General features: G+C 44.6%; 1 protein-coding gene across 2 annotated transcripts in view; it reads left to right on the top strand.

Annotated features, from left to right (window-relative positions):
- The window catches only part of AGBL1 (AGBL carboxypeptidase 1), a gene marked incomplete at its 3' end in the record, with an annotated part of 421,386 nt that extends 396,023 nt beyond the window's left edge, over positions 1-25,363 (top strand). Inside the window, exons 23-24 of one of the 2 annotated variants that reach the window (XM_079954219.1) lie at positions 15,202-15,410; positions 25,353-25,363. In XM_079954219.1, the coding sequence (XP_079810345.1) occupies positions 15,202-15,328 (127 nt within the window). Of the gene's footprint in view, positions 1-15,201; positions 15,411-25,352 lie in introns of those variants that run through there. The other variant, XM_079954220.1, reaches the window with a different exon arrangement.
- Between the last annotated feature and the right edge of the window lie 735 nt (positions 25,364-26,098).

Here is a 26,098-nt window from a genome sequence, read left to right as displayed (position 1 = left end):
GTCAGTGGCAACTGATGACACTGAAGAAGGCTGGAAGCTAGCCTCTAAGGCATATCTAAGGACCACCTGCCAAGAAAGTGATTAAATGAACTCCACTTTAAATGAAAACCCATCTTCAAATAGTATTTTTGTTTTAAAACCATCTGATGTTTTATTGAGAAGGTTCAAGCATATTGGGTTGTATCGAGCTGCTTCTGTTCCACTGATGAACATAAGAAGAACCCTATTCAGTCAGACCAAATGTCCATCTTCTGCAGCATCCTGTTTTCACAGTGGCCAACCATATGCCTATGGGAAGACCACTTGCAGGACTTCAGTGCAACAACACTGCTTCTACTCATAACACTGCTTCTATTGCTTCTCAGCCACTGGTCATAGAGGGTCATAGAATCAAAGAGTTGGAAGGGACCCTGAGAATCATCAGGTCAAACCTGAATATGCAGCTGTCCCATGTGGGGATTGAACCTGCAGCCTTGGTGCTATCAGCACCATGCTCTAACTAACTGAGCTGTCCTTAGGCTGGGCATACCCCTGGAGATAGGAGGAAGTACATAGCCATTATGGCTGGCAGCCACTGATAGTCTTATCCATCATGAATTTGTCTAACCCCCTTTTAAAGCACATAGAGCAGCCGCTTTGCAAGTAGAAGGTCCCAGGTTCAATCCTCAGGATAGCCTGGTAGAGCTCGCTTGCTAGAAACTTTGGAGAGCCACTGACAGTGAGTATAGACAACACTAAGCTAGATGGACATCAGAAAATAAAAAAGCCTGATTGATTGGGTTAATGACCCATCTATTCCAGCATCCTCTTCTCACAACAGACAACTAGATGCCTATGGGAAGCCCAAAAGCAGAACATGAGCACAGGAGCACTCTGCCCACCTGTGATTCCAGCAACTTGAATTCAAACCAATGGTCCGACTCAGTATAAGGCAAAAGTAGGTGGAGCAATGGTTATGACCTTTACAGTACAGTAGTCTACATTCCAGCCACATGTAAACCAGAGTTTTCTACACATGTGTAGATCTTTCCATCTTCCAGCCAGGCAAGGAAGAAGCATCACCATGGTTCAAGGACACATTCTGCCCAGGCAGAAGCAGTTGAGGAGGGCATGTGACAAGGCTGGTTCGGGATGTGTCATGACCCGAGGAGAGCCTTGAGGGCTAAATAACAGAGAAGACTGGTGGACCACAAATGGCCCCAAGCTTGAGGTTCTCCCCACCCCATCCTAAATGCTCGAACCCAAAACCTTTGAGGGATGAAAAGCTATCACATGATCTGCTCTGGCCTATCTGGGCAAGGGAAGTTTCTTTAGCTAATGTGTCCTGTCTCCCTGCAGTTTTATCTTATGCCTAGAGATGGGTGGTCATGTGCAGACTGAATATCTGCCTGCAATCTTTCTAGCTGTCAGTTCAAGCCCCACACAAATTGTTCTGTGAATCCAAAAGTGAGATTCTGCTGGCGAGAAGGTAATTGAATGTTGAAGGCCTAAGAAAAGTTACCTGGCAGTATTGGAGAAGGCAGGGTGGTTACAGCATTCATTCTCCCGGTGTCATCTCCATCCCACCCCAACCCCCCTGCTGTCTGAAAGCAGCAGTTCATATACTTCCAGTGTATTACTTTTTCATCTGGACAGATATCTGATCTTAGTGGGTTTTGCTACCTCCTGCTTGGAGAGATGTATGAAGTTTTCAAACAAAGTTTCAGGCTTAAGGTAACAGCTAAAATATAGATTTCTCAAATCGCCCTGCCAGTGTTGCTTGATAGGCTGCTTTGCGAGATAAGCTGATAACCCATCTTGCCTGAGAGATGTTTTCTGCTCCTTGATAACTGAACCAACTGTAGCTGAGAGCACCATTAAATCTGACACAGTGAATCTGTGGAGTGACCAGGCAGGGAAAGAAAGAAAAAAAAGCTGCTACCTGACTGAAGAACTTTGGACCTTCTCTATTCCTCCATTCTATGAAGCCCAGATCTAGAAAAGGGATGGATGACTCTGTCAATTTTGGTTTCTCTTGTTCTCCACCCCCCCCCCCCACCCCACACCGTCGAACTTTGTGTTGTATCCAATGGAGCTCACAGTTAAAGTCACTTAGCCTTGCTCCATGAGTGAAAGGCTTTCGTGGTAGCAGAACATTGTTGCACAAAAGAATGAATATGCAAGTTGCTGGTAACTTGGTTGCACAACTATTTTCCTCTAGCCCAGCTGTTGCACTGCATTCCTCTCTTTTGCAAATTAAAGTTCACTAGTGAAAGAACCCTTTTACTAGTGGACAGAGACTGTTGGATACAACCCTTAAATATAGTTCTCTACATTTCTTAGTACTTCACAAATTTTAATCTTCATGTGTGTGTTTTTCTCCTAAGGTACACATTTTTGCATGCAGTTTTCACCAAAGTACATATTTTCTGCAAACAATTTCCCCTCATGAAATGAACTTTAGTTTTGTACATTATTTTCACTAATGTTGCACTCCTAATATATACATTTTTGCATGCTTTGGTTGGAGAACTAAATTGCAACATTTGGAGAAGTGCAGATTTTGAAGGATAATTGTACGCTGGGTCACATATTGCTTCAACCCCTGTTTTTCACTGTTGCTCAAATAAAAAAAACAACCCGGAGCTCACTTCAACCTCTGAATTATTCTCCGATGTCATGTCAGCACCTACTCCACACCTGTCATCCTATATGATGCCAGGTGTGGGGTGGGTGTGGTATGGGGGAAATGCCTTGGGAGCCTAATTAAGATCTCTGACAGGCCATGTTTAGCCTGTGGGCTAGAAGTTGCCCACCCCTGCCATAGGCATCTGGTTGGCCCCTGTAAGAATAGGCTGCTGGTCTAGATGAACATTTGGCCTGATCTAGCAGGGTCCTTCTTCTCTTCTTAATTTTATTTTACTTTCGTAGCCAGAGAGGTACATTTGGGAGGCAATGAAGCTTAATTTCTAATGCAGCAGAGCATGAAGAGCTGGACAAATTCATATTCTGAACCAGATAATTAAGGAACATTGCTGATATTGCCAATTCTAAGCACTGCCATTCAGGAAGTCAATTCTAGTGACATTAATGGGACCAGCTTTCAAGTGAAAAACGTTCATGAATAGGGACAAGAGACAAGATGTCTCCTGTGTAATGCTATGCAGAAGGCTGAGATTACTGAGATAAGTAATCTTGATTTGAGTACTCGAAAGCACTGTATTAATGCTAAATATTATTCTTATGACCCACCTGGGGATTAACAAACTCAGCTCTTACTGCCTGCTTATGGCTCCAAAAACAGGGGAGATGTCTAACATCTGGACAGCCACACTATATGGAAGGTGATCTACATTAGGCCAGCTATTGCATGTGTCTGAATTATACTACAACAGGGATGTGACTTTTTTTTAGAGAACAAGGAAGGTATTCATGGTGAGTTCTGGTACCTCTTTTTCTAGAAAAATAGCACTGAATAGATGTAAATAGTTACTTTTCTACAGCAGCCTAGTTTCTACACACACACACACACACACACACACACCTCTATCCACACAAACAACAAGCATTCCAGCAAGGCAGATATACAAGACCCTCCAAGTGTCCCTATTTTCCAGGGACAGTCCCAGATTTACAGAAGTTGTCTCGGTTTCTGATTTGATCCTTGGGATGCCCCTATTTTCATTGGAGAAATGTTGGTGGGTATGGTAGGACGTCCCTATTTTCATCGGAGGGTATGGAGTTATGTGACTCCCAAGCCAAGGAGATAGCTAACTATACAACCTTTAGAAGACATCTGAAGGCAGCTCTGTATAGTTTTTTTTTAATGGTTTTATGTATGTTGGAAGCCACCCAGAGTGCCTGGAGCAACGCAGTCAGATGGGTAGGATATAGATAATAAAATTACCTTTATTATTATGGAATAGGACGTCCCTATTTTCATCGGAGAAATGTTGGAAGGTATGAAATACTCAAGGAGGGTGTGAAGTAGAGCCAATGAAGGATGTGGTCTGGGAAGAGGACTGAGGGCCATACTTGGCCACACTTGGCCTCTAAGCATATGGTTCCCTACTTCTGCAGTAAGAGCATGAAAATAGGTTGCTGGACCAGTTCAGCATCCTGCTCTCACAATGGTCAACCAGATGCCTCTGGGAAACCTACCAGCAGGACCAGAGCATAAGAACATGATCCCCTCCTGTGGTTTCCAGAAACTGGTATTCAGAACCATCGCTATCTCCAACTGTGGAGTTAGAGGATAGCCATTGTGGCTAGTAGCCACTTAGAAGCCTTATTCTCCTCCATGCATTTGTCCAATCCTCTTTTAAACCCATTCGCTAAGGCACACATGAAAGCAGCAAATGGGAAAAAGGTCCCTTCGGTAACACAAAAGCACACACACGCACACAACTTTTCCACATTTGTCTTCTGCACTAATCAGAACTCAAAGATCCCTTGTGAGGCAGACAACAGAAGCAAAGAAAAGCATGGCCTATGAGCAAAGCTGGTGGAAATTAATTTGAGAAAACACACATGGGTGTGCTCCCCCCCCCTTTTAATAATTGCCAACTGGATTTGCAGGGTCTTTTTCTGGTTGAGCTCTCCAGTTTTTAACCAATGAAGTTCTGTTTTGTAAATCAGATGCTGTAAGAGTCTAGTGAAGCACAACTTACTCCCACCCGCCTCCCCAGTTCACCTAATTAAAAGCAATCACTGAGCTTTAAGGGGCAGAGGACACCATTGGAATTATGAGAAAGCTCTGTGTGGCATAACAAAATGGCTGCCACATCCAAAAGAGGAAGGACCACAAAATGGTGTGGGCAACCTCCCTGTCCCCATTGGCCACACCATCAGCGGAAATTAAAAGCACGTACACCAATCACCACCACCCTTACAAAATGAAGCTCTTTGTGCCTCTCTTCTGCTCAGAATGGATAGGAGGATGGGTGTCCAATTCTGGCATCCAAGGGGGCATGTTTAAGGGAGCAGTGTTGGTGAAGCTGAGCACTTATGCAAACAGGAACTGAGCAGGGACAGCCAACAGTCTATTGTGCATTTCTGGTGGGATGTTTAATGAGACCTTTCATGGGCACCATAAGAAGTATTGGCAAACACATTGGCAGTCACATGTTGGCAACCCCTGGCTTAAAATATTACAAACCAGTTCCTCAAAGGATGGGAATCTATTGTACACCCAGTCAGAGGTATAATGGACTCTGATCCTTCCACTGTCCCCTGAGTCCCCCCAATCCCTTTCCTTCACACTTGTGATTCCCCAAACCCATCAGGCCACTTACCTTGGAAGGAAGACCTTTCTGTCTCCTATGCTGGAGCCTAGTCAGGCATCAGTAGCCATGGAAAGAAAGAGAAGAGCACTTGTGAAGAGAGAGCTGAGGAAGAAAGAGATGTTTGCTGATTGGGTTGAGAGGAAGGAAGAGGGAAGCTATTATTTGGGAAGCTATTAAAGGACTCAGGGAGATATAATGCTGCCCTCATACTTGGGGGAATCATGATGAGTTTCCATTGCCCAAAATATGAATCTCGGAACTGCAAGCTTCACGGTTATGTCTGGCTTTCCCCCTAAATAATGGCCAGTTTAAACATTCCCTCCATGAGGTATTGTATGGAAGTCAACTCAGAGAAGACCCACCACAAGCAAAGTATTGACTTAATCCCAATGATTTAAATAGATCTGTGGGTTTAACCACAGAGCCTAGGACTTGCTGATCAGAAGGTCAACGGTTCAAATCCCCACGAGGGGGTGAGCTCCTGTTGCTCGATCCCTGCTCCTGCCAACCTAGCAGTTCGAAAGCACATCAAAGTGCAAGTAGATAAATAGGTACTGCTCTGGCGGGAAGGTAAACAGTGTTTCTGTGCGCTGCTCTGGTTCGCCAAAAGCGGCTTAGTCATGCTGGCCATGTGACCCGGAAGCTGTACGCCGGCTCCCTCGGCCAGTAAAGCAAGATGAGCGCTGCAACCCCAGAGTCGGCCATGACTGGACCTAATGGTCAGGGGTCCCTTTACCTCTACCTTTACATTGACTTAGTTGGCTACAGCCCATTGTCATATGCTTAGCCTACAGTTTGATTTAAAATAGTGACCTGAGTTGAGACATTGACCCAACAAGCTTCACACACTCTGCCTCTTCCTTTTAAGGGGGTGTGTGTGTGTGCAGGCAGAAGCATTAGCATGGCAAACAGCAGCCACCTCTACTCCAGGCTAGCAAATGGGTGCTTCTGCAATTGGGCTGGGCTTGTGAGGTTTGTACATGGCAACACTGGCACCTCTGTGTCCTTGGTGCTGGAGGTGCCAGCTCTGTAGCCAACTCACTCTCCTGAACCTCTCCTGGAGGTGGCTGCTTAGTAAGAGGAGTAACAGGAGGACCCTTTAGAGGTGCCGTGACCCTTTAGAGGTACCTGGCTAGAGGTATCATAGGGGCAGGATACCTCTCTGACAACCTTCTTGAACCTTCTCCAGGATCCAGCTCCTGAGTCTGATCACTTGCCACGTCTTCTAACTCAGACATTTTTTGAGGCACCAGTCTTGTCAACCCCATCCTGCTCGGACCCTCCTCTGCGCTGTCTAGCTCGAACTCCACAATCTCTTCCTCCATCTGCTAGGATCCCTATTCCAAGGGATCTCCACGGGACTCATGACACTAACTGCAGATCAGAGCCGGGCCTGAGCAGCATATGATGAAGTAAATGGCAACTAATTACCCAGCACATTTCTGTGGGAACGAAACATTATTCCCCCCTCCCATTATGGTAGAAACAAAAAAATGACATAAGGTGTGTGATCAAAGCTTTCAAACACAGGTTCATTAACAAGACGTTAGCTCAAAATATCACAGTTACAAGCAGCAAATTGTTGCCGCTCCCATTTAAATTTCTGGCTTTTAAGCTGTCAATAACACACACACACACACACACACACACACACACACACACACCCCTCACCCCTGCCAAACTAATATTGTTTCTTCAAACCTTCAAGGAGTTGGACCCAGATCCAAGCCCCAAACCCTTCCCCCCACATAGCTGAAGCTGTGCATCAGGGGACACAGATGAACCTGCCAACCATGGTTTATGTAAACACATTTACATAATCTCAAACTCAAACATAATGGAAGATGAATACATGAATAACCTACAGAGAGTTATAGATTTGCAAAGCAATTAAATCAATTTTCTCTGTAAACTTCCATTGTCAAGTTGCAGATCTAAGGAGCATGTCCATGTTGAATTCGAACTATTCATACATATGTTAAATTGTTTCGTCTCTGAAGACTGCATATGTTTACTCTAATAGTTCAGCTTCCACAGTACTCAAGAGTTGTTGTTTCTATGAGTTCAGATTTTCGCCATATTTCACACAACACACGAAGTTCAGGGAAAGATACTACTACTACTATTACTACTACTACTACTACTACTACTTCTATACCATCCTTCAGCCAAGGATCACAGGATGGTTTACAATATAAAAACACAATAATACATAACATGGTAACAAATAATAAAAATAATAAAAACCACAATACTCCCCGATACACATGAATGAATGTATGGAGAGGGTGGGGTCTGGATCATGCTCACCGGCCGACTGCGTTTCTCGGGAGCTGACTCTGCCTTTCTCAGGCTTCCAAATGATACATACTGTTTGAACATCTGAAGACAGATTGATTGTTAAAGCACTCTGAGAATTGTAGTTCTGTGAGAGGAATAGGGGTCTCCTAACAACTCTCCATATCCTTAACAAACTACAGCTCCCAGAATTCTTTGGGGGAAGCCAAGACCATTTAAAGTAGGGCCATAGTGCTTTAAATGCATAGTGTGAATGTCTGCTTCAAAGAGAGAAATCATAAGAAGGGAGAACAGGGGACACAGAGAACTTTTTCTTGCCCATCAGTATCTGATCTCCAGATTGAACAGGCACAAGTTCCATTGGCCAGTCTTCCTTCTGTCCAGCAAGAGGCATTTTTCACTGAATTTTAGTAATTAATCATGTCTAAGTGTGCACCAATACATGTAAATTAGCATACAGAACTTTCATGCAAATTTGTATCCACTTTAGTTGTCTTTTGTGTGGGGTGTGTGTATGTGATGCGCTTCCTGTCTTTTGGTGCTGTGTAAGATGAAGATCTCTCACATCAGTTTTCCAGCTACCCTATAAAAAAATGGCCAGAACCTAGATTATTTACACAGGGATGGTGTGACGCTTGCAGCACAATTAGGGAGACTGGAGAGTTGGAAACAGAAATGGGAGCCGAAATTGACACAATTGGCATATTCATCTGAGGTCAGGGATGGAAATCACAAAAGTGAATATGAACGATATTGACCACCATCATTCTTTTAGTCTGCAAATAGCATACGGACAATTATGTTATTTTGGGTGTTTTTTAATGCTTCCCTTCCACCGAAAAGCATTGAAATCAATCACATGATTAATTATGTTCATTTCAGCCTTAGTGGATAGTGAGATGGATAACATAGATTTTATCAGAAGCTGAACTGTAGCAGAACGGAAGCAGCAGTGATTGGGATAAACAAAGGATGGGATGGAGATTGCTCACATGCCTATGCACAATCATATAAATGTTTACTCAAAAGTAACTCTCACAGAAGGGACGTGGGTGGCGCTGTGGGTTAAACCACAGAGCCTAGGACTTGCAGATCAGAAGGTCGGTGGTTTGAATCCCCACAACGGAGTGAGCTCCCGTTGCTCGGTCCCTGCTCTTGCCAACCTAGCAGTTCGAAAGCGCGTCAAACTGCAAGTAGATAAATACAGTGGTACCTCAGGTTAAGTACTTAATTCGTTCCAGAGGTCCGTTCTTAACCTGAAACTGTTCTTAACCTGAAGCACCACTTTAGCTAAAGGGGCCTCCTGCTGCCGTTGTGCCACCAGAGCACGATTTCTGTTCTCATCCTGAAGCAAAGTTCTTAACCTGAAGCACTATTTCTGGGTTAGTGGAGTCTGTAACCTGATGCGTATGTAACCTGAAGTGTATGTAACCCGAGGCACCACTGTAGGTACCGCTCCGGCGGGAAAGTAAACTGCGTTTCCATGTGCTGCTCTGGTTCACCATGCTGGCCACCTGACCCGGAAGCTGTACGCCGGCTTCCTCAGCCAATAAAGTGAGATGAGCGCCGCAATCCCAGAGTCGGCCATGACTGGACCTAATGGTCAGGGGTCCCTTTACCTTTTTAACTCCCACAGCTCAGGACTTGCTGAGGACTTGCTCTCAGATAAATGTGCATAGGATTGTGGCTTCAAAGTGTCTATTTTTGCCACTAGCACCAGATATTTCATTTACTGATTGCATTTGTACGCCACCGTTCCTCCAAGCAGTTCAAGGTACCATCCATGGTTCTCACCTCGAGATTTTGGTATCACAATAAGCTTGTGAGGTCGGTTGAACTGGGAGATGGCAATTGGCCTGTGCTCACCCAATGAGCTTCATGACTGTGTGGTTTATTGAACCCTGATCTAAGGTTTAGCCAGCATTGTCCACACTGACCAGCAGCAACTCTCCAGGATATCAAGCAGAAGATCTTCCCAATCACCTGCTAGTTGAATTCTTTTTGACAGGGGAGGCCGCGAATTGAACCAGGAACCCACGGCGTACAAAACAGCTGCTCTACCCCCAAGTTTTTGTCTTGACAAGGAGATCAGAATTCTTGTTTCCTAATGTTTGCTACCAAAAAATTCAGAAGAGCAGGGGCTGGGGGGAAAAGTGGCAATCTTATAGCTTTCTTAGACCTGAACTTGAAGGTCTCTGCAGATCATTTGCTCTCCTTCAATATTGGCTCTCTGAACCCTCTTGCAGGCATCCTAATATAATGGAGCGATACATCTATGTGCTTTATTCTCCTTCCGCTGTGCTAGGTTTGTTGGGGGGGGGGGGTTAACCCAAAAAATGTGGAAGATTGGAGAGCTGGAGAAAGGCCGGGTTCAATCTTATGTGCAATCGTTAATTTTCTTTCTTACAGGGGAGGGGGGTGGAATCCCTGTGTCAGTACTGTGCTAACACTGCATCTTTTAACATCCCTCCGATCGCTTTAGGCCAAGTGAGCATTAATAAAACAAACTGACTTGAACAGATGCAAGGCAGTCACAAAACAGGGGGAGGCAAGTCTCTGTACTGATCCCCAAAGCTTCTTTGTTTTTTTATTTTTTATTTCTGCTCGTTCTTTCCCTTAGAAAAAAAAAATGCTTCAATTAAATTTCAGCTCAAATGCATGAAAGTATCTAGAGGGAAAGTATTATTTAGTTTACTGATGCAGTGATGTGCTTCTCCCAGATTGTAGCTCTGTTACAAAGGGTTCACAACTTAAATTACTCCAAGGGCCACTTTTTCATTTTTATTAATGCAGGAGGGTGGCATTGCTATGGTTACCAGGGGGAAAGCAACCTTTTTTGGTTGCAATTTTTAGCTCTGCATTATTTTTTAACTAACACACACACACAAACAAACACACACACACATATTGGGATAACAAATCTACTCTGTACCCCCACTGAACAGATGCACCTTAATCTCTCAACTGCCCCCTCCTATTTCTCCACCCTAAAGATTGCTCTGCCCTTTCCTTCTTTAGTCTACACAAAGTGATCTCTTCTGTCACTGAACCTCATAACAGCTCAATCCAGCTGTTCTGTTCCATGGTTCTGCCATGGAATGTCTCCACTAAGGGAGGGGAAATGGCCTTCTAACTGATTTCAAAGGTGGGCCAATGAGCAATGCCTCTGATGCTGATTCTAAGGAACAGATGGGTTCAACAGGAGGAGGAGGAGGAGCTGGCCATTGAAACTACACCGCGCTTGGCTCAGTGCTTGGGCCTAATTATTTTGAACATTTGGGGAGGCGAAAAGAGTTGGGCCCCCAGGAGTTGGTGCCTCTCACTCTGTGAATTGTAGTTCTGTGAGGCGGAATAGGATTCTGCTAACAAGTCTCAGCACTACACTTCCCAGAATACTTTGAGAGAAGCCATGACTGTTTAAAGTGGCATCATACTGCTGCAAATAACATGATCCCAGACTATTGCATCTGGTCAACTTGCTTTGTGTTATGTGGCTGTTGCTTCTCCTCCTATTTATTATTACTAATAGTAGTATTGGCATTAATATTATTATTTACTATTTGCTGTGTTCAACTGTGTTCTTTTTTATGGTTTTATCATTTCATGCTAACATTGTTTTTAAATTAGATTTGCAATCTACAGGTTCATTCATTCATTCCCTACCATTTTCACTGTTGGGATTCAAAGTGGCTTACAGATAAAAACAAGAACTGCTAACAACAGAGAAAGGAAAAATATCATTATTATTTTTTAAAGCATTGACAGAATTTCAACTATACAGGCAACTCTCAACTTAGAGTTGGGTTACGTTCCGGGACTGTGTGTAAATCCAAATTGCCTGTAGCCAAAACACACTGGGTTCAATGGCAGGTGGGGTTGCCAAAGTCCTTTTTTTTGGACACCTGCTCTTTCTGCTCACTTTAAAAAAATATTTGGGGAAATTTGCCAATCACATAAAGCTGAATGCACACAAGTTAAATGTGGCTAAGTTGCAAGTTACCTGAATGCATATATAAAATCTATTAAAGCCACACAAATAACTACAATTAAAACAACACACCGCCAGCTCTTTCATTAAAATCAGTCAGTTCCCCAAAGCCTGCTGGTTTTATTTTTTTAATCTTAATATTTATTAGATTTTTCAAAGCTTTTAACAAATTTACTGCACATACAATATATCATTCACTTATATTTTTTCTTTTTTTCTTATTTATTTATTGAGGCAGTGATAGGCAGTGAAGGCGGGTCAATTTGTGTGAATGGGGCATTGTCCCACCAAGCTCAGTGTGCCCTGAGTCAACCCCCAACTCTTTACTTATAACTAGTCTTGGGGGCAGATGCTGCTAGTTCTCAGCCTTCTCCTCCTTAGTCTTTATGTTCCCATCGTAGAACTTAGCTGGGAGGAGAATGGGAGCAAAACCAGAATTAGTTGGCTCTGTGTATCATCAGTTCTGGCCCTACCAGTCATTGGCTGTAGCGCCACCTGCTGTTGGCCTCCCTGCTTTCTACCCTACCAGTCCCAATGGGCACCAGCCTTCACTGATGAAAGGATCTTATAGTCAAAAGGTGAGGTGGGTCAAACATACTTTAAAGAAATTGATACATTGTGGGCCAGAAGTCAACCCCTTTGGTTCTCTAGTCTTATGAGCCTTCCATTTAGCCTGACAAGCTGTTTTCCCCTTGCCTTGACATGATAAATTTCTACAGGCCTCGATCAGGCGTCTTTTTTTTTTTAATCTGGCGAAATCAATTACAAACCTTGCAAGCTGCAATTACCTTGGGAACGCCTGAAAAACTAATTAGTACAAGTCCGAACAAGTTATACCTTTCCTTTAGACTTTTATGGAGAAAGAGAAGGAAATGTGAACTCAGAAAAAGGAAGCTTATCGGGGAAATAGTCATCACAAACAGAATCTTGGAGACAACTATTAATTGTTTCTCTGTAATAAACAGTGTTTATTTATAGGGTGTTTGCCACAGCTCTGAACCAGGAATCTATACAGATGGGCTGATGATGATGATGAATAATTTGCAGAGAGGAGCAATCATTGGATGAGGTGCTATGATGTCATGGGATGTTCATAAACTTATTCATTGATAAGGGGGACTTGTGTTGGATATAGGAAGCAGATATAGCAGAAATATCTGAAAGGGACTGAAAGGCTGTATGGTGACCACCCTCTTTTAAATTGATCTCTACACTTGTTAAGAAACAATCACTTAAATTAATCTGACTCCAGTGCATTTATGTCATATTTGTTGATTGGTTTCTTCTCTTGGTTGGTGGAGGTGTTCTACTTATATTCACTTTTGATAGGAGTTTCGAGCCATAACCAAATTTTGGGATGATGTTTTACACTGAGTTATTAAAATTCTGAATATTACAGTGGTTAAATGCCACAGTTTGGTCTTGCTATCATTATTCTGAGGAGCAAGTAAAGATACATATTTTTAAGCCATTAATAATCCATTTCCTGTCTGGTTGGAGATTGCATTCTTATGGAGAAGAGAACATTTGTTAACTACACAGAGATGGTACAGTAGGGTTTTTGGGACGCGGGTAGCGCTGTGGTCTAAACTACTGAGCTTTTTGGGCTTGCTGATTGGAAGATCAGCGGTTCAAATCCATGTGATGGGGTGAGCTCCTGTTGCTCTGTCCCAGCTTCTGCCAGCCTAGCAGTGCAAGTAGGTACCGCTGTGGCGTGAAGGTATACAGCATTTCCGTGTGCTCTGGTACGTGTCATGGTGTCCCGTCATGCCAGAAGTGGTTTAGTCATGCTAGTCACATGACCCAGAAAGCTGTCTGTGGACAAACACCGGCTCCCTTAGCCTGAAAAGCAAGATGATTGCTGCACACCATAGTCGCCTTTGATTGGACTTAACCATCCAGGGGTCCTTTACCTTTACTACAATAGGGTTTGCAAGATGTCACTTGTAGACAAACTAACACAACATTGCAGAGTAGCCAGAAGTGATATTCAACAAGATAAATTTTATGATAACCAGTCACCTTTCCTTCCTTTCATTAATTTCTCACCAGAAGAACTGGGCATACCCCCCTTTTGGGGGATGTATGCTATCCTGAACTTTTTCTCAATATTCCACATTTTCTTTAATTAGACATCATGTCACTGACTATTGCGAAGATTTAAAGGACATCGTTGTTAACTTTGTAAGTCTGCTGTATGTTTGGCATTTATAGATATATTCTTTCCAAAGTGTGTAATGAGTACACACAAGGTTCATTTATGTATTTCTTTCTCTCGGTGTGATCTTTGAAATGTTTGGCTTGTTTTATATTGGTTTGCTTAATTTAATGTTTTGTCTGAAATAAAAAAGAAAGAATAAAAAAGAATGTTCACAAACATTACAACTTACTTGTAGGAAGCTGCCAGTAATGTAATATAATATATCACCAGGAAACAATGCAGATTGTGAGGAAATTGAAATGTTGATTTGGCTGAGGGAAACCTCATCGAAACTCCTCCATGGCTGTTGTTCTGGGCTGTTCCTGAGTTTCTGGGGGCTGCAGCTCATCCTGAAGTAGTTCTTCATCATCATCAGAAGAAGAGGGAGTGCTATCTGTAGCTCAATGGTAGAGCATCGGCCTTGCACACTGTCCCAGGTTCAATCCCTGGTCTAGGTAGTCTCTAGGTAGTGCAGGAAGGAAAACTATGGAGAGCCACTACCGGTCCGTGTAGACAATGCTGAGCAAGATATTCTGATGTTCAAATGCAGAAGAGCATCGAAGCTTGAGAGCTTAGCGTACATAGCATGAACTGAATGTTTATGCCAGCATTTAACATAAAAGAGCCTTTTCTAGAAGAGTGAGAGAGTTGGGGGAGGGGGTGTTTGACTTAGGAATAAATAACAGCCCCAATGGGTCTGTCTTTTCTCTTGTTTTTGGTTATGTCAGCAGGAACGCGGGGCTCCTACTCATACAAAGCAGCCTTTCAAGAACACAAGCAAACAAACAAATATGCGCACACACATACATACAAAGCAGAACTAATTAAGATCAAGTCATCTCTCAATAAATATGCAAATTAAAAATCAAAACAAAGGATTTCTATTTATCACATCATAAAGTTGCAAATTGCTGCTGAGGCTCCCATAGACCTCACTAGATGGGGTTATGGGACAATAGGCGTTAAATGTGCAGCGGGGCAATCAATTCCTATGTATCTGTGTGCATTGCTTGAATGTGGTTTTATTTCATTTTCCTGCTGAGCAAGGGCTCCCTAGCTACACACACACACACACACACACACACACACACACACAGCAATCTCAGCTTTCCCAATTATGTATTGGAAACCTGAATCCAAAACAGAGAGGGTGTTAAGCTTGAACTACTGTATTAGGGCTTTCTCCAGAAGTTCAGGCCACAGTAACACACTGATGCTTGGCCTAAGCAGGTACCAGATTTCTTCTAAAACAAGATCATAGAATTGAATCATGCAGAAATGTGGAGAACTGATTAGAAAAATGAGAATTCAAAACTGACAGATGTGTTAATTTCTGGCCATTCTATCAGTCCCCTCCCACATACTAACATGTGCTGTGATGCCTTATCAAGTGTATTGCTGCCTGCATTCAATTCTCTTTATCTCTCTCTCTCTTTGCAATTCTGTGGCAGAAGCAACAGCAGCAACGGCAACCTGGAGACGGACGATGAACTTCCCTTTGGGGATGAAGTGGATTATAACACAGACAGCTGCTCTGACCAGGAAGGAGACTTTTCGGAGCTGGACAAAGAGATCTAGGAGTATCGCTCCAGGGCTGAAGGAGTCAAAGAAGAATCAGAAGCCAATAGAGGAAAGATGTATGACACTGACACACACACACACACATCACATGGAGGACTTTCTACATCTTGAGTCAGCCCAAGCAGCCAGCATCTCCCATTGCTGTCAACAATGCTTGGGGTCTTCAGCTGACTGGAGAGCAGGCCCAAGCCATCAATCCTCAAGCAATGAGCAGGCAGCTCACAGCTTGCATCTGCTTTTTATGTGGTGACAGTTCCAATCCCAGATGTGTTGCCCCGTTTGCACTTCCAAAATAGACCTCTCTGTTCTTCTTTTTGCTATTGAAACTATTATCTAGATTCCATAGAAAGAGGGAGAGGGTCCTTGTAATGTACTGATATATCTCTATAGCAATGTGTGAGCACCAGTTAGCCAAAAGTGGAGGCTGCATGACGGATGGCGCTTTTCTTTTGCAGTGTTTTCTGCTCAATAGTTTGTTTTTCTGTCTTCTCTCTCTCAGACACACACATGCAATGTTATTGATTGAGTTGGTGGAGGAACTCTTCTTGAGCATAAGGGTGAAGATTTTCAATTGACCTTTTCTTATCCCAGTGCACAAAGGCAACAGTATCAGATCCACTTCTAATTCCACTGGGAGTCCAACAAGGTGGACCAGAGCTAAGTATAGGGGACCTACATGTCCTACCTTTATAGAGCAGAGTCCCCTTTTTGAAGGAGTCCTCTTCTTGAAGGGCTGTCTAGTCCACATTTGGCTTAAACATAAATAACCCTGAAAAAGGAGAGCAACAGGGGCCTTGACGTTGCCCATCAACATTTAGGAGCATCCGGAAAACAGACTGAGCAGGCAGTTCACCTGTCCATTCTCACCATGGTGAGATACTTTTCTGTTTAAGTTAGCTTTGGCATTTATTTCTCAGGCTAGGGTGATCATAAGTCCATCTAAACAGAGAACAGTCCTCTCTTTTAAAAGCTTTCAGGGGACAGCCCTCCACTGGAAGATGTTAGCGAAGCTTATAGATGGGCTTTCTCCAGAGCCCGCTTTGAGACAATGCCCTCAGCAGTGCTGTACGGCAAATTTACGCGGGCACCAGTGCATGTGCGTCTCTGCCCCTGTATGTCTAATAAGATAGAATCTGTCACTCACATCCTTCTATTTTGCGAATTTTATAGTGAAGAATGAGTTCAACTTATTTTGCCGCTTTTATCAAAGTTTATACCCCTACAACATTATTTGGAATCTTCCCCCGAAATTCTACGAAAATACCTTCTGGAAGATTCCTCAAGCTCAATATCATATGAGGTGGCCAAATTTTGCACTCTAGCAAACAGGAAGCGTAAATCTCTTTTGTTGAATGGCACACTGCGAAGTTCCCTTGTGTAATTTTTTTTTTTAATGTTGTTGTTGATTTCCTTTTGTTTGACCTTGTGGTGTTCTGTGTCGCTGGCTTCTGCTGCAATAAAATTAACTTTGTGGATAACTTTGTGGAAAACTTTGTGTGGAAGATGTTAATTGTTTGAAGGACTGACTCATCTAAGTTCAGTTTAAATATCAAGACTGGAGATCAGGAAGAGCATTAAAATTGCTGTTGGTGTTGAGACTGATCAGGCAGGTACATGGACCACCTGAAGTCACAATCTTCCCCACTAGGATGAGATGTATTTTTTTTGCTCTATTTAAATTATAGCAGTTATTTATAAATTTGCAGCTATATGTATAAAAGAGTGTTTGCAATTCAGTTGTCCGTTTCATCCTCTTTTTTAACGATATATGTAAGAGGTGCTGTGAGGTCAGGCAAAGGGCCAGCAGAGCTGGAAGCTGGAACTAAGCTGCAGTATTTATCATTACTTGTTTATTCATCATTACTCATTTGATTTGGCACTCCCCCACTCCACCGGGGCTCCAGAACATGCCAAATTTGGTGATGATTTCTCAAGAGGTGCCTGAGCGCACAAAAAAGCAGACGGACAACTTCCCAAAATTCCTAGGAAATGCCATTTGAGGAGCGAACCACCTGGAGACGTCCTTATCTCTGCATGTGCCAGCTCCTCCTGGTTCCACCAGTCCTTGTTCTGAACCTCCACCATTTGAGAGCCTTCCTCTTACTAGGAAGGCATAAGGAAACATCAACCCGAAAACATCAGTTGCTTAGCGCCTCTCAGCCTGCTCACTGGTACATTAGAATTCATGGAGGACGGTTCCTCCTTTTCCTCCTGGGTTAGTTGTAAATGGGATTGATTTATTGCCCCCTCTGTGTCATGAAAATGTTTAAAATGTAATAAAATAATAATAAAGAGAGGGGGGGATTGTGTGACAGTACAAGAGTACCACAGGCAATGGCTGTGCCGTTCTTGGCCTTTCTAATGTTTCCTGGGTCAAAGTCAGTGCTCCGAGCCCTGCTCGGTGTATAGAATGGGATGTAAAAATGTCATTTATTATATTATCTTTACTGTCAGACAGCTTCCTTGAGCAGCAAGGAAGTGGGGCAGATGCTAAGCAGTGGAGGGTGCTGTGCATTTCTATGCAGCTCTTCCCCTGGCTACATTTAGGCTGAGGCACTCAAAATTGTGGTGGACTAAAGGATAATGCTTTGCAAGGCTGCAGGTGCATTCAGATGCGCAGAATGTTGTGCTAGTTTTCCTGATTATAATGCTAGTGCTTCTGCCCTGTTTTCTAATGTTCCTTTCACATTGCAGTGCATTTTGTGTTATGGAACTGTGGCTTTTCGACCAATATACCTGCATGCCACACTAAATTCCATTCACACCTGCGGGTGTGCTGTGATACAACAACAAAGATAATTGGGCAACATCAATACTTACCCCACCTTTTCTGCACCCACGCACTCCTTTCGCCCCATGATTCCCAAGAAAGAACAATATGCCAGTACACTGCCCCAAATTTAGTCACTTTTCTCCCACAATTTTCTGGACAAAGGGGGCTGAAATTGTAACACACACACAAACTTGCTGGAATCAAATGACATGGAAATGAGCACTAAATAGTTTTTTGAAGTTGGCCCAGGGCCGTCTTACCCATAGGTGCTAGGGGTGTGGGGCACCTGGGCCCCAGGCTCTCAGGGACGCCGGGCTGGGAGTCCGGGGGCGAGATTTGGAGTTTGGGGATTGAAGAGCCAGGCCAGCCGACAGCCGCTGCCAAGCAGAGCAGAGCGTGTCGGAGTGCCACAGGCTTTTCTGCTGCAGGCGCAGAGGCAGCCAGCTGGCTCCGCCCTCCTGCATGCCTGGGATTGGTGGGCAGTTGAGAAGCTCACTCAGTGCACACACACTGCTCACATGAGGCATGCAGTTTCCCTCCCAAGCCTCCGTGGAGATTGCTCTCCTCCCTCCACCTGCAGCGGCATGGGAGAGAGTTGCTCAACAATTCTGAGCTGCCCCCCTAAAAAAAGCTCCCAACAACTTTGGCCGGCCCTCCCAAAAATATTGGGGGCACTGGGCAGTTTTTTTAGCACCCCGGCACCACATATGCTAAAGAATGCCCTGAGTTGGCCTTTGTTCTTATGTGAAAGCTCAACTATAATGCAGAAAGTAACTGTTAGAGGAAGGTTGAGGAAACTGAATAAAGTGTTGTGTGAATGCAGCCTGTATGAAAAGCAGAATTGAGCTTAAACCATCTACCCTTTGTCTGGCCATTCATTTTTTGTGGGGAGGGCATTTTTCCCTGTTTCGTTTACACTGGCCTCACACCCTTATGTTTATCACAGCCCAGTCAAAGGCTTTTTTGAAACAGCTGATGGGCAAATTCATTTGACATGAGGGCCACATTCCCCTTTGCCAGCCCTCCAGGGGCCACGTGCCAATGGTGTGTGTCTGACCAACAGTGGATGTGGCCAGTCTACACTTTCATTACTTTACCCACTTACTCACACATGTAAGGACACACAAACCCCCTTTCTAAACTGATCCATGCAGATCAGCCAAGGAAAGAATTATCACCCCTGCTCCTGCCCTGCCATGGAACACTGTCATCCATATCAAGCTGCTGGCCCAGGTCGAGGGGTCTTCTGTTGCATCTGGTAACTCTAAAAGTGAGAAATTAACAGGAAATGACATCTCAAAAGGATCTTAGAAAAAGCTGGCCTCTCTCTCACTGGCGTACAAGCACCATCCTTTGGTTTGGAATGTAATCTGCGTCTCCATCACCCATCTGGCCCCTAGAGGTCAGGAGAGGACCTCTGTTGTGGCTCCTGCCAGGGTTCTCCGGCAATTAGCATTCTCCCTGAGTCATGGTAATTAAGCAGAACTAGGCTCTGCACGGAGGAACGGAAATGCATTGACTGAAATGAGACAGAGTGTAAAACAATTTGATATTAACTCCCAGCTTGTTTATCCATTCACATTTGTGATTCCGAGAGGGTGTCTACACCCCTCCTGGCCCCCAGAATAGGAGCTTTCACCACAGCAACCAGGGTGCCACCCTTCCTGCAGGACAAAGAGCTTTGGTTCCTCCCATCATTTGAGGAAGGTGGGAATTCTGGCAGGCACAGCTTCATTCTCACAGTGCTAGCAGCAGCAGCAGCATCTTAGGATGGTCTCCTCTCTGCACAAGGCACAATTGTTCCCCACCTTTCTCAGCCCTTGGAACTCTCCCCAGGCCAAACCCTTTGATGGTCCTGCTCTGCACCCCCTTGTATGCTTTTGCATGGCTGGAATGTGCCCTTGAATGTCAATAAGGCAGTTTGCTGGGCTGGAGGGAATACAGCCCCAGTGGTACCTCTGATTGCGAACAGGATCCGTTCAGGAGGCCCATTTGCAACATGAAAAGAGCGCAACCTGCAGCGGCACATCTGCGCATGCGTGAGTTGCGACTTGCTGCTTCTGCATATGTGCGTGACGTCATTTTGTGCTTCTGTGCATGTGCGAGTGGTGAAACCCAGAAGTAACCCTTTCCGGTACTTCCGGGTCACCACGGGACGTAACCTGAAAGAACGTAACATGAAGCGGACATAACATGAGGTATGACTGTAGAAGGATGTATGAAGGTGAAAGGAACATTGATTGCTCCACCCAGGGCTTTTTTCCAGCTGGAACTCAGCAGAACTCAGTTCTGGCACCTCTCAAGTGAGTTCCAGCACCTCTCAGGTGGACCCCATTGCAATCTGAAGAGAATGAAGGAGGCATTTATTGTGAGTTCTGGCACCTCTTTTTTGGGGGGAGAGAATAGCAGTCGCTCCACCAACTTTTGCTTCTGGCTACATTCACCTTTGGCATATGGCCCCTGAGAGATTGCCTATAAGGAAATGTGGCCCTCAGGCTGGGGAAAAAGCTCCCTCCTCCTCTACTGGTCTAATACCACCCCAGACTGAACTGAAACACTAAGCGAGGCAACAGCAGCCATCGGTGCCTCTGGATCCCACCCCTGATGTGATAAGTAAATTAGCAGTAGCTGCAGGAACCTAGTATATGATTCTTTTTGTGTGTGAGAGAAAAAGAATACAATTTTTCATGCACATATATTTTTTAAAAAAATTAAGATTGATGCAGAAACAGAATGGAATGGACCTATGAACAGGGCTGTGAATAGCCCATCCCCTCTAAATTGGGGTCCAGTCTGGTACCCTGGTTTCAACTCGGGGTGATCAAGGGCAGCTTCATCCCAATCAAACTGAATCCTGGGTGAACCCGAATTGATCCAATTCCACTCAGGATCCAGTAAACCCATATGCTTACAATGAACCCATATGCAAAATAGACATGGGCTGTGGTCTATACCTACTTGGTAGTTCATGGGTGGAGAAGGGAGTAGTATAAGGAGCAAAAGTTCTCATCAAGTTACACAGAGAGCATCCTAAATCCTCAGCCCAGAACACTGGCCATGAGATGCTACCCTTCTGGAGTCACGGCAGTCCACGTTGTGCTGCATGCACCCTGCATGGACCTTTGAATTCTGCATTATCTCAACTAGTAGCCCTGCTGTCCAATCAGCACACCCACTCACAAGTCATGTTGCTGATGGAATACCCCCTTCCCAGAAGGGCCAGCATCCCCCATCATACCCAAAGGGGCAGGCTATATTAGAAAGTGGAGAATGGAGTGTGTGGCACACACAGCTTTGTCCTACACTACCCACCTGCAAGCATCTGCCATGTAAGGCAGGCTCCTTGTTCTCCTTAATAGGAGAGTTGGCAGTAGGACAGCTACCATCCATTTACTCTTAGTGAGAAGGGTATTAGAGGCAGAGTCCTCATTCTTGAGACTGGCTCTATTGCATTCTCCCCCACTTTCATCCCCAGAAGAAGTGTCACCTTCAAGAGATAGGAATCTGCCTTATACTGAGTCAGACCATTGGCCCATCTAGCTCAGTATAATAATAATTTATTATTACGGTCGGATACCAGCTTGTAAAACACATAAGGGGACTGCACTCCCAAAAACAAAGCAGACATGTAAAGCAATATACAGCAATGGCTTACATGTTTAAAAATGCGCTAAATGCGCAAACACATAAAATCTTTGGGGAAAACTACCATAGAAAAAAAAATCGGGGACGTGGGTGGCGCTGTGGGTAAAACCTCAGCGCCTAGGACTTGCCGATCGCATGGTCGGCGGTTTGAATCCCCACGGCGGGGTGAGCTCCCGTCGTTCGGTCCCAGCTCCTGCCCACCTAGCAGTTCGAAAGCACCCTTAAGTGCAAGTAGATAAATAGGTACCGCTTTATAGCGGGAAGGTAAACAGCGTTTCCGTGTGCTGCACTGGTGCTGGCTCGCCAGAGCAGCTTTGTTACGCTGGCCACGTGACCTGGAAGTGTCTGCGGACAGCACTGGCTCCCGGCCTCTAGAGTGAGATGAGCGCACAACCCTAGAGTCTGTCAAGACTGGCCCATATGGGCAGGGGTACCTTTACCTTTACTTTTACCATAGAAAATTGGCCCAGAGTCACCCATGTATGGGGATTTTCTTGACGGACTAATTTTTATTGGGGGATGGTCTGTGCCTACAGATCTGTAGACAGAATCTGGCGACTGTCCGGGTCCTCTTATTATCTTTACCTAAAAGGAGAAGATCGAATTTGTGTTTTTCCAGGAAGTCAGCAAGCCTCTTCAGCAAGTATCTAGCTCAGTCTTGTCTATTGGCAGCAGCTCTCCAGAATTTCAGGCAGCAGCCTCTTTTAATCCTACCTGGAGTCTTGAATTGAACCAGGGACTTCTGCCTGAAAGCCAACTGAGCTTTAGCCCTTCCTAACCTACAGTGAGATACTCCTAACTATGTCAGATAACATCTAAGGTGATTCTCACTACAACACCCTCTGCTCAAGGGGATGCTTTCTTGCCTGCCCTCCCAGTTACTAAGAGTGGTCCTGTGTCAGCCTGATTCTATCATGCCCATATGCCACAGCAAAAACCCAAGATGTACAGCATCCGCTCCAATCTGCTTCATCCTGAATTTTCTCCTCGCCCTTCTTGCAGATATTAGCAAAATTGTGGCAGTCTAATTAGGTGCCAGCCAGTGACCTTTTCACAGCTTGAAGCCGTTTCCTTTGATGCCCTCCTAAGCTTTGGGTGAAATTGTCTTTAGAAAAAGCTCTCTGAGGTTGGAGCTCAAAACAAATAATTAACAATAAGAAAGAAAGTGGGAGAGAATAAGATGAAAAGACATTCAAATCAGTTATGTGGAGGTCTGGCCCTACTGAGTCTTGATGAAAAAAGAAATCAGCTTCATTTAGTTCCAGGAGGGAGCTTGATAAATTAGCCCAATTCAGATAGTATAAGGAGAGCCATGCTAGATCAGACTAACAGCCTAATCTAGTCCAACATCCTGTTTCTCACAGTAGCCAATCAGATGCTTCCTGGATGTCCAGAAATGAGGTATGAAAGCAACAGCTCTCACTAAGAGAGAGAGAGAGAGAGACAGACAGACAGACAGACAGACAGACACAGACAGAGACAGAGAGGATTTGAAATCAGTGTCCTGGGACCATGGCACAGACTTGCCAGGCAAAGAACAGAAATAAGAAGAGCCTGCTAAAGAGGGTCATTGGCCTATCTAGTTCACCAGCCTATGACCATCTGCAGGAAACCCCCAAGGAGGACCCAAGCACAAGAGCACTCTCCTTTCCTGTGGTTTCCTGCTACTGTTATTCAAAAGCATTACTGCCTCCAACCAGTATCTCCAGGTAGGGCTGGAAAAGACACCTGCCTGAAAATCTTGACAGCCACTACCAGTCAGTGTAGACTAATGATCTTCAACTTTGGGTCCCCAGATGTTGCTGGATTTATAACTCCCATTGTCCCCAGCCAGCTTAGCCAACAGTCAGCAATGATGGACAGTTTAGTCCAACAACATCTGGGAACACAAGACTAAATAACACCACTGTAGACAGTGCCATTGATCCATCTAGCTTAGTACTGTCTACATTGGTGTTACTTAACCTTTTCTTGCCAGATGTTGCTGGATGAAAACATCCATCACCCCTGACTATTAGCTAAGCTGGCTGAGGATGGGGGTTGTAGTCACGCAACATCTGGGAACACAAGTTTAAATAGATGTAGACAGTACCAAGCTAGATGAATCAATGGGCTGACTCTGTATAAGGCAGCCTCCTACATTCATAGTTTCCAAACGAAAAAGCAGAACTTTTGAAGACTTTCTTCCCCACTGTAAACCTTTGACCTGCCTAATATCTGGGAGCAAGGGTCAGATCCTGAGTCCTTTGCACCTGGGCTCCAGTCTCTTCCTGTCACTGCTGTCCCAGCAATGCTGACAGCTGTCTGTAACAGGTGCTGCCCCACATGAATTGAAAACAGACATTTGATGCTCCAATATTAAATTATCATTTTGGCTGTAGATCCCATTCATTTTAATGGAATATATTTTCCTAGTACATGTGCTTAGGGGTGTGTGTGCATGCATGTGCAAGAGAGAGAGAGAGAGAGCACATAAGCCATAGACTAATTAGAAATGACAATGAAGGAACTGCTGCCATCACCTCTTCCCAGCACCTGGCTGCCAAAAACTGCCGACACAAGAGTTGTTCGGGAAGTATATGAGTCCCCAAGCCAGGCTCCTCTCTTTCCTTCGCTGCTCAGTTCTCCCCACCTGGCGCACAAGGCTATTCCTCATTTCACGGGTGCAAATTGATGCTTTCAGCATTTCAGATGAAAGGGGCAGGAGAAGGGGTAAATTACTCTGATGTGCAAAAGGGCTGCCGAGCCGTTCCATTTTTAAAATATATATAGGTCGCTCATCAATTTAACGGTGTATTTTGACTATGTTAACTGTCCGTGAGATGGTTTTTGTGCTTTGGCTTAATAGCGAAGTATAATTTTTTAAAAGTCAGCTTCCCCTTGCCAATCTCTTATCAAGCTGAGTTTTTTTTTAAAAAAAAATAATAAATACACGGGGAAAGGTCTCTACTTTGGCAGGCAATGTAGTAAATGGGAAGAGGAAATGGAAGTTGTTGACCAGTGGGTGACCACCCTTCATGGGTGGCATAAGAGACCTGGTGAGTGGGTGTCCATGTGTGGAGAAAACTCAGCTCCAGCTCCCCTCCCCCCCCGACTCACTATCTGGTCCCCAAGACTCTGCCCAGGCCACAAATCTCATTAGCCCTGCCAAGTGCCTTTGCCTAGCTAGAATGTGCCACTGAAGTCTGATAATGCCTTTGTTTGCCAGATTGGGAGATGAAAGTGTGCCTGTGTAGAAACCTCTGATCTTTAAATGTCTGATGATATAAATTATTAGATAGAAGAATGTCTCTTTGTGACAGCTAATTACAGGAAGAGAGTTTCTTGATACAGTTTGGAATGGGAAACCTATCAGAGCTTGGGGAAGCCGACATCATCTCCTCCAACCATCTCAGTGATGCTGCAGTGTGCATGTGAAGAAACAGAGGGTTAAGGCAGGTGGGGAACCTCCAGGCTGCAAGTCTAATTAGGCCTGCCAGAAGTCTCCATTTTGCACCATGATGCAGTTTCCAACAAGCCACTCACATCTTCCTTACAGGTAAAGATGTGGTTGGACCAGAAAGGGTTTGCAGGCACTGCTGATCAGCTGATGGGCAAAAATGGGTCACATGGAGTTCTTGTGATATCAGAAGATGGAATCATGGGTAGGTCTGATTACCTGCCATACTTTGCCTTCCCAGCAAAAACTGGTTCCCCAACCATGTTTGAATAAATCATGATGGGCATGATGAGACTGAGAGTTAGAAGATTCCTTCTGGGTAAACAGAGCTCTCTCTCTCCCAGGGTGTTTGATATGAAGCAATGGGGTTGCTGCCAGTTTGGCAGGAGTTAGGAATGGAAGAGGAATTGGTTCAGTCTGCTTTTTTTAGTAGACCACCCTGATTCAGTACTCCTGAACTTGGGTCATTTCACATACAAAGCATAAACTGAGCCATGTGTTCTCACCCTGAGTTTACGGTGATTTAATCTAGGGTTGCCATAAGTCCAGAATTTCCTGGACACATCCAGTTGGGGGGGGGCAGCACCCCCATCAAGGTGGATTTTTTATTAAATGTCTAGGTTTGGGTTTTTTATTTTTAGGTTATGGGGTTTTTTGGGCACAGCGCTCAGAAGGCACTGTGCCCCAGAACAGGAAGCAGGCATTGGGTGGCCTGCAGCGGCCTGCTGGGGGTCACACTAGAGCTAGTGTTGCTCCTGGTTGGTGTCAGGACTTGGGTGGCCTTCCTGGGGCTGCGCTAGGCCCTGTGTCAGTCCTGCTGGTCACCCTGCCTTTGTGTGACCTTCCCAGAGCCACTCAGCCTCCCATCGTGAGCAGAAGGCTGAAGAAAGCAAAGGGAAAAGAGGGGAGG

Source organism: Podarcis cretensis (assembly GCF_951804945.1).
Source record: "Podarcis cretensis genome assembly, chromosome: 14".
NCBI classification, from domain to species: Eukaryota; Metazoa; Chordata; class Lepidosauria; order Squamata; family Lacertidae; genus Podarcis; species Podarcis cretensis.
This window is presented reverse-complemented; position numbering and strand designations above follow the sequence as displayed.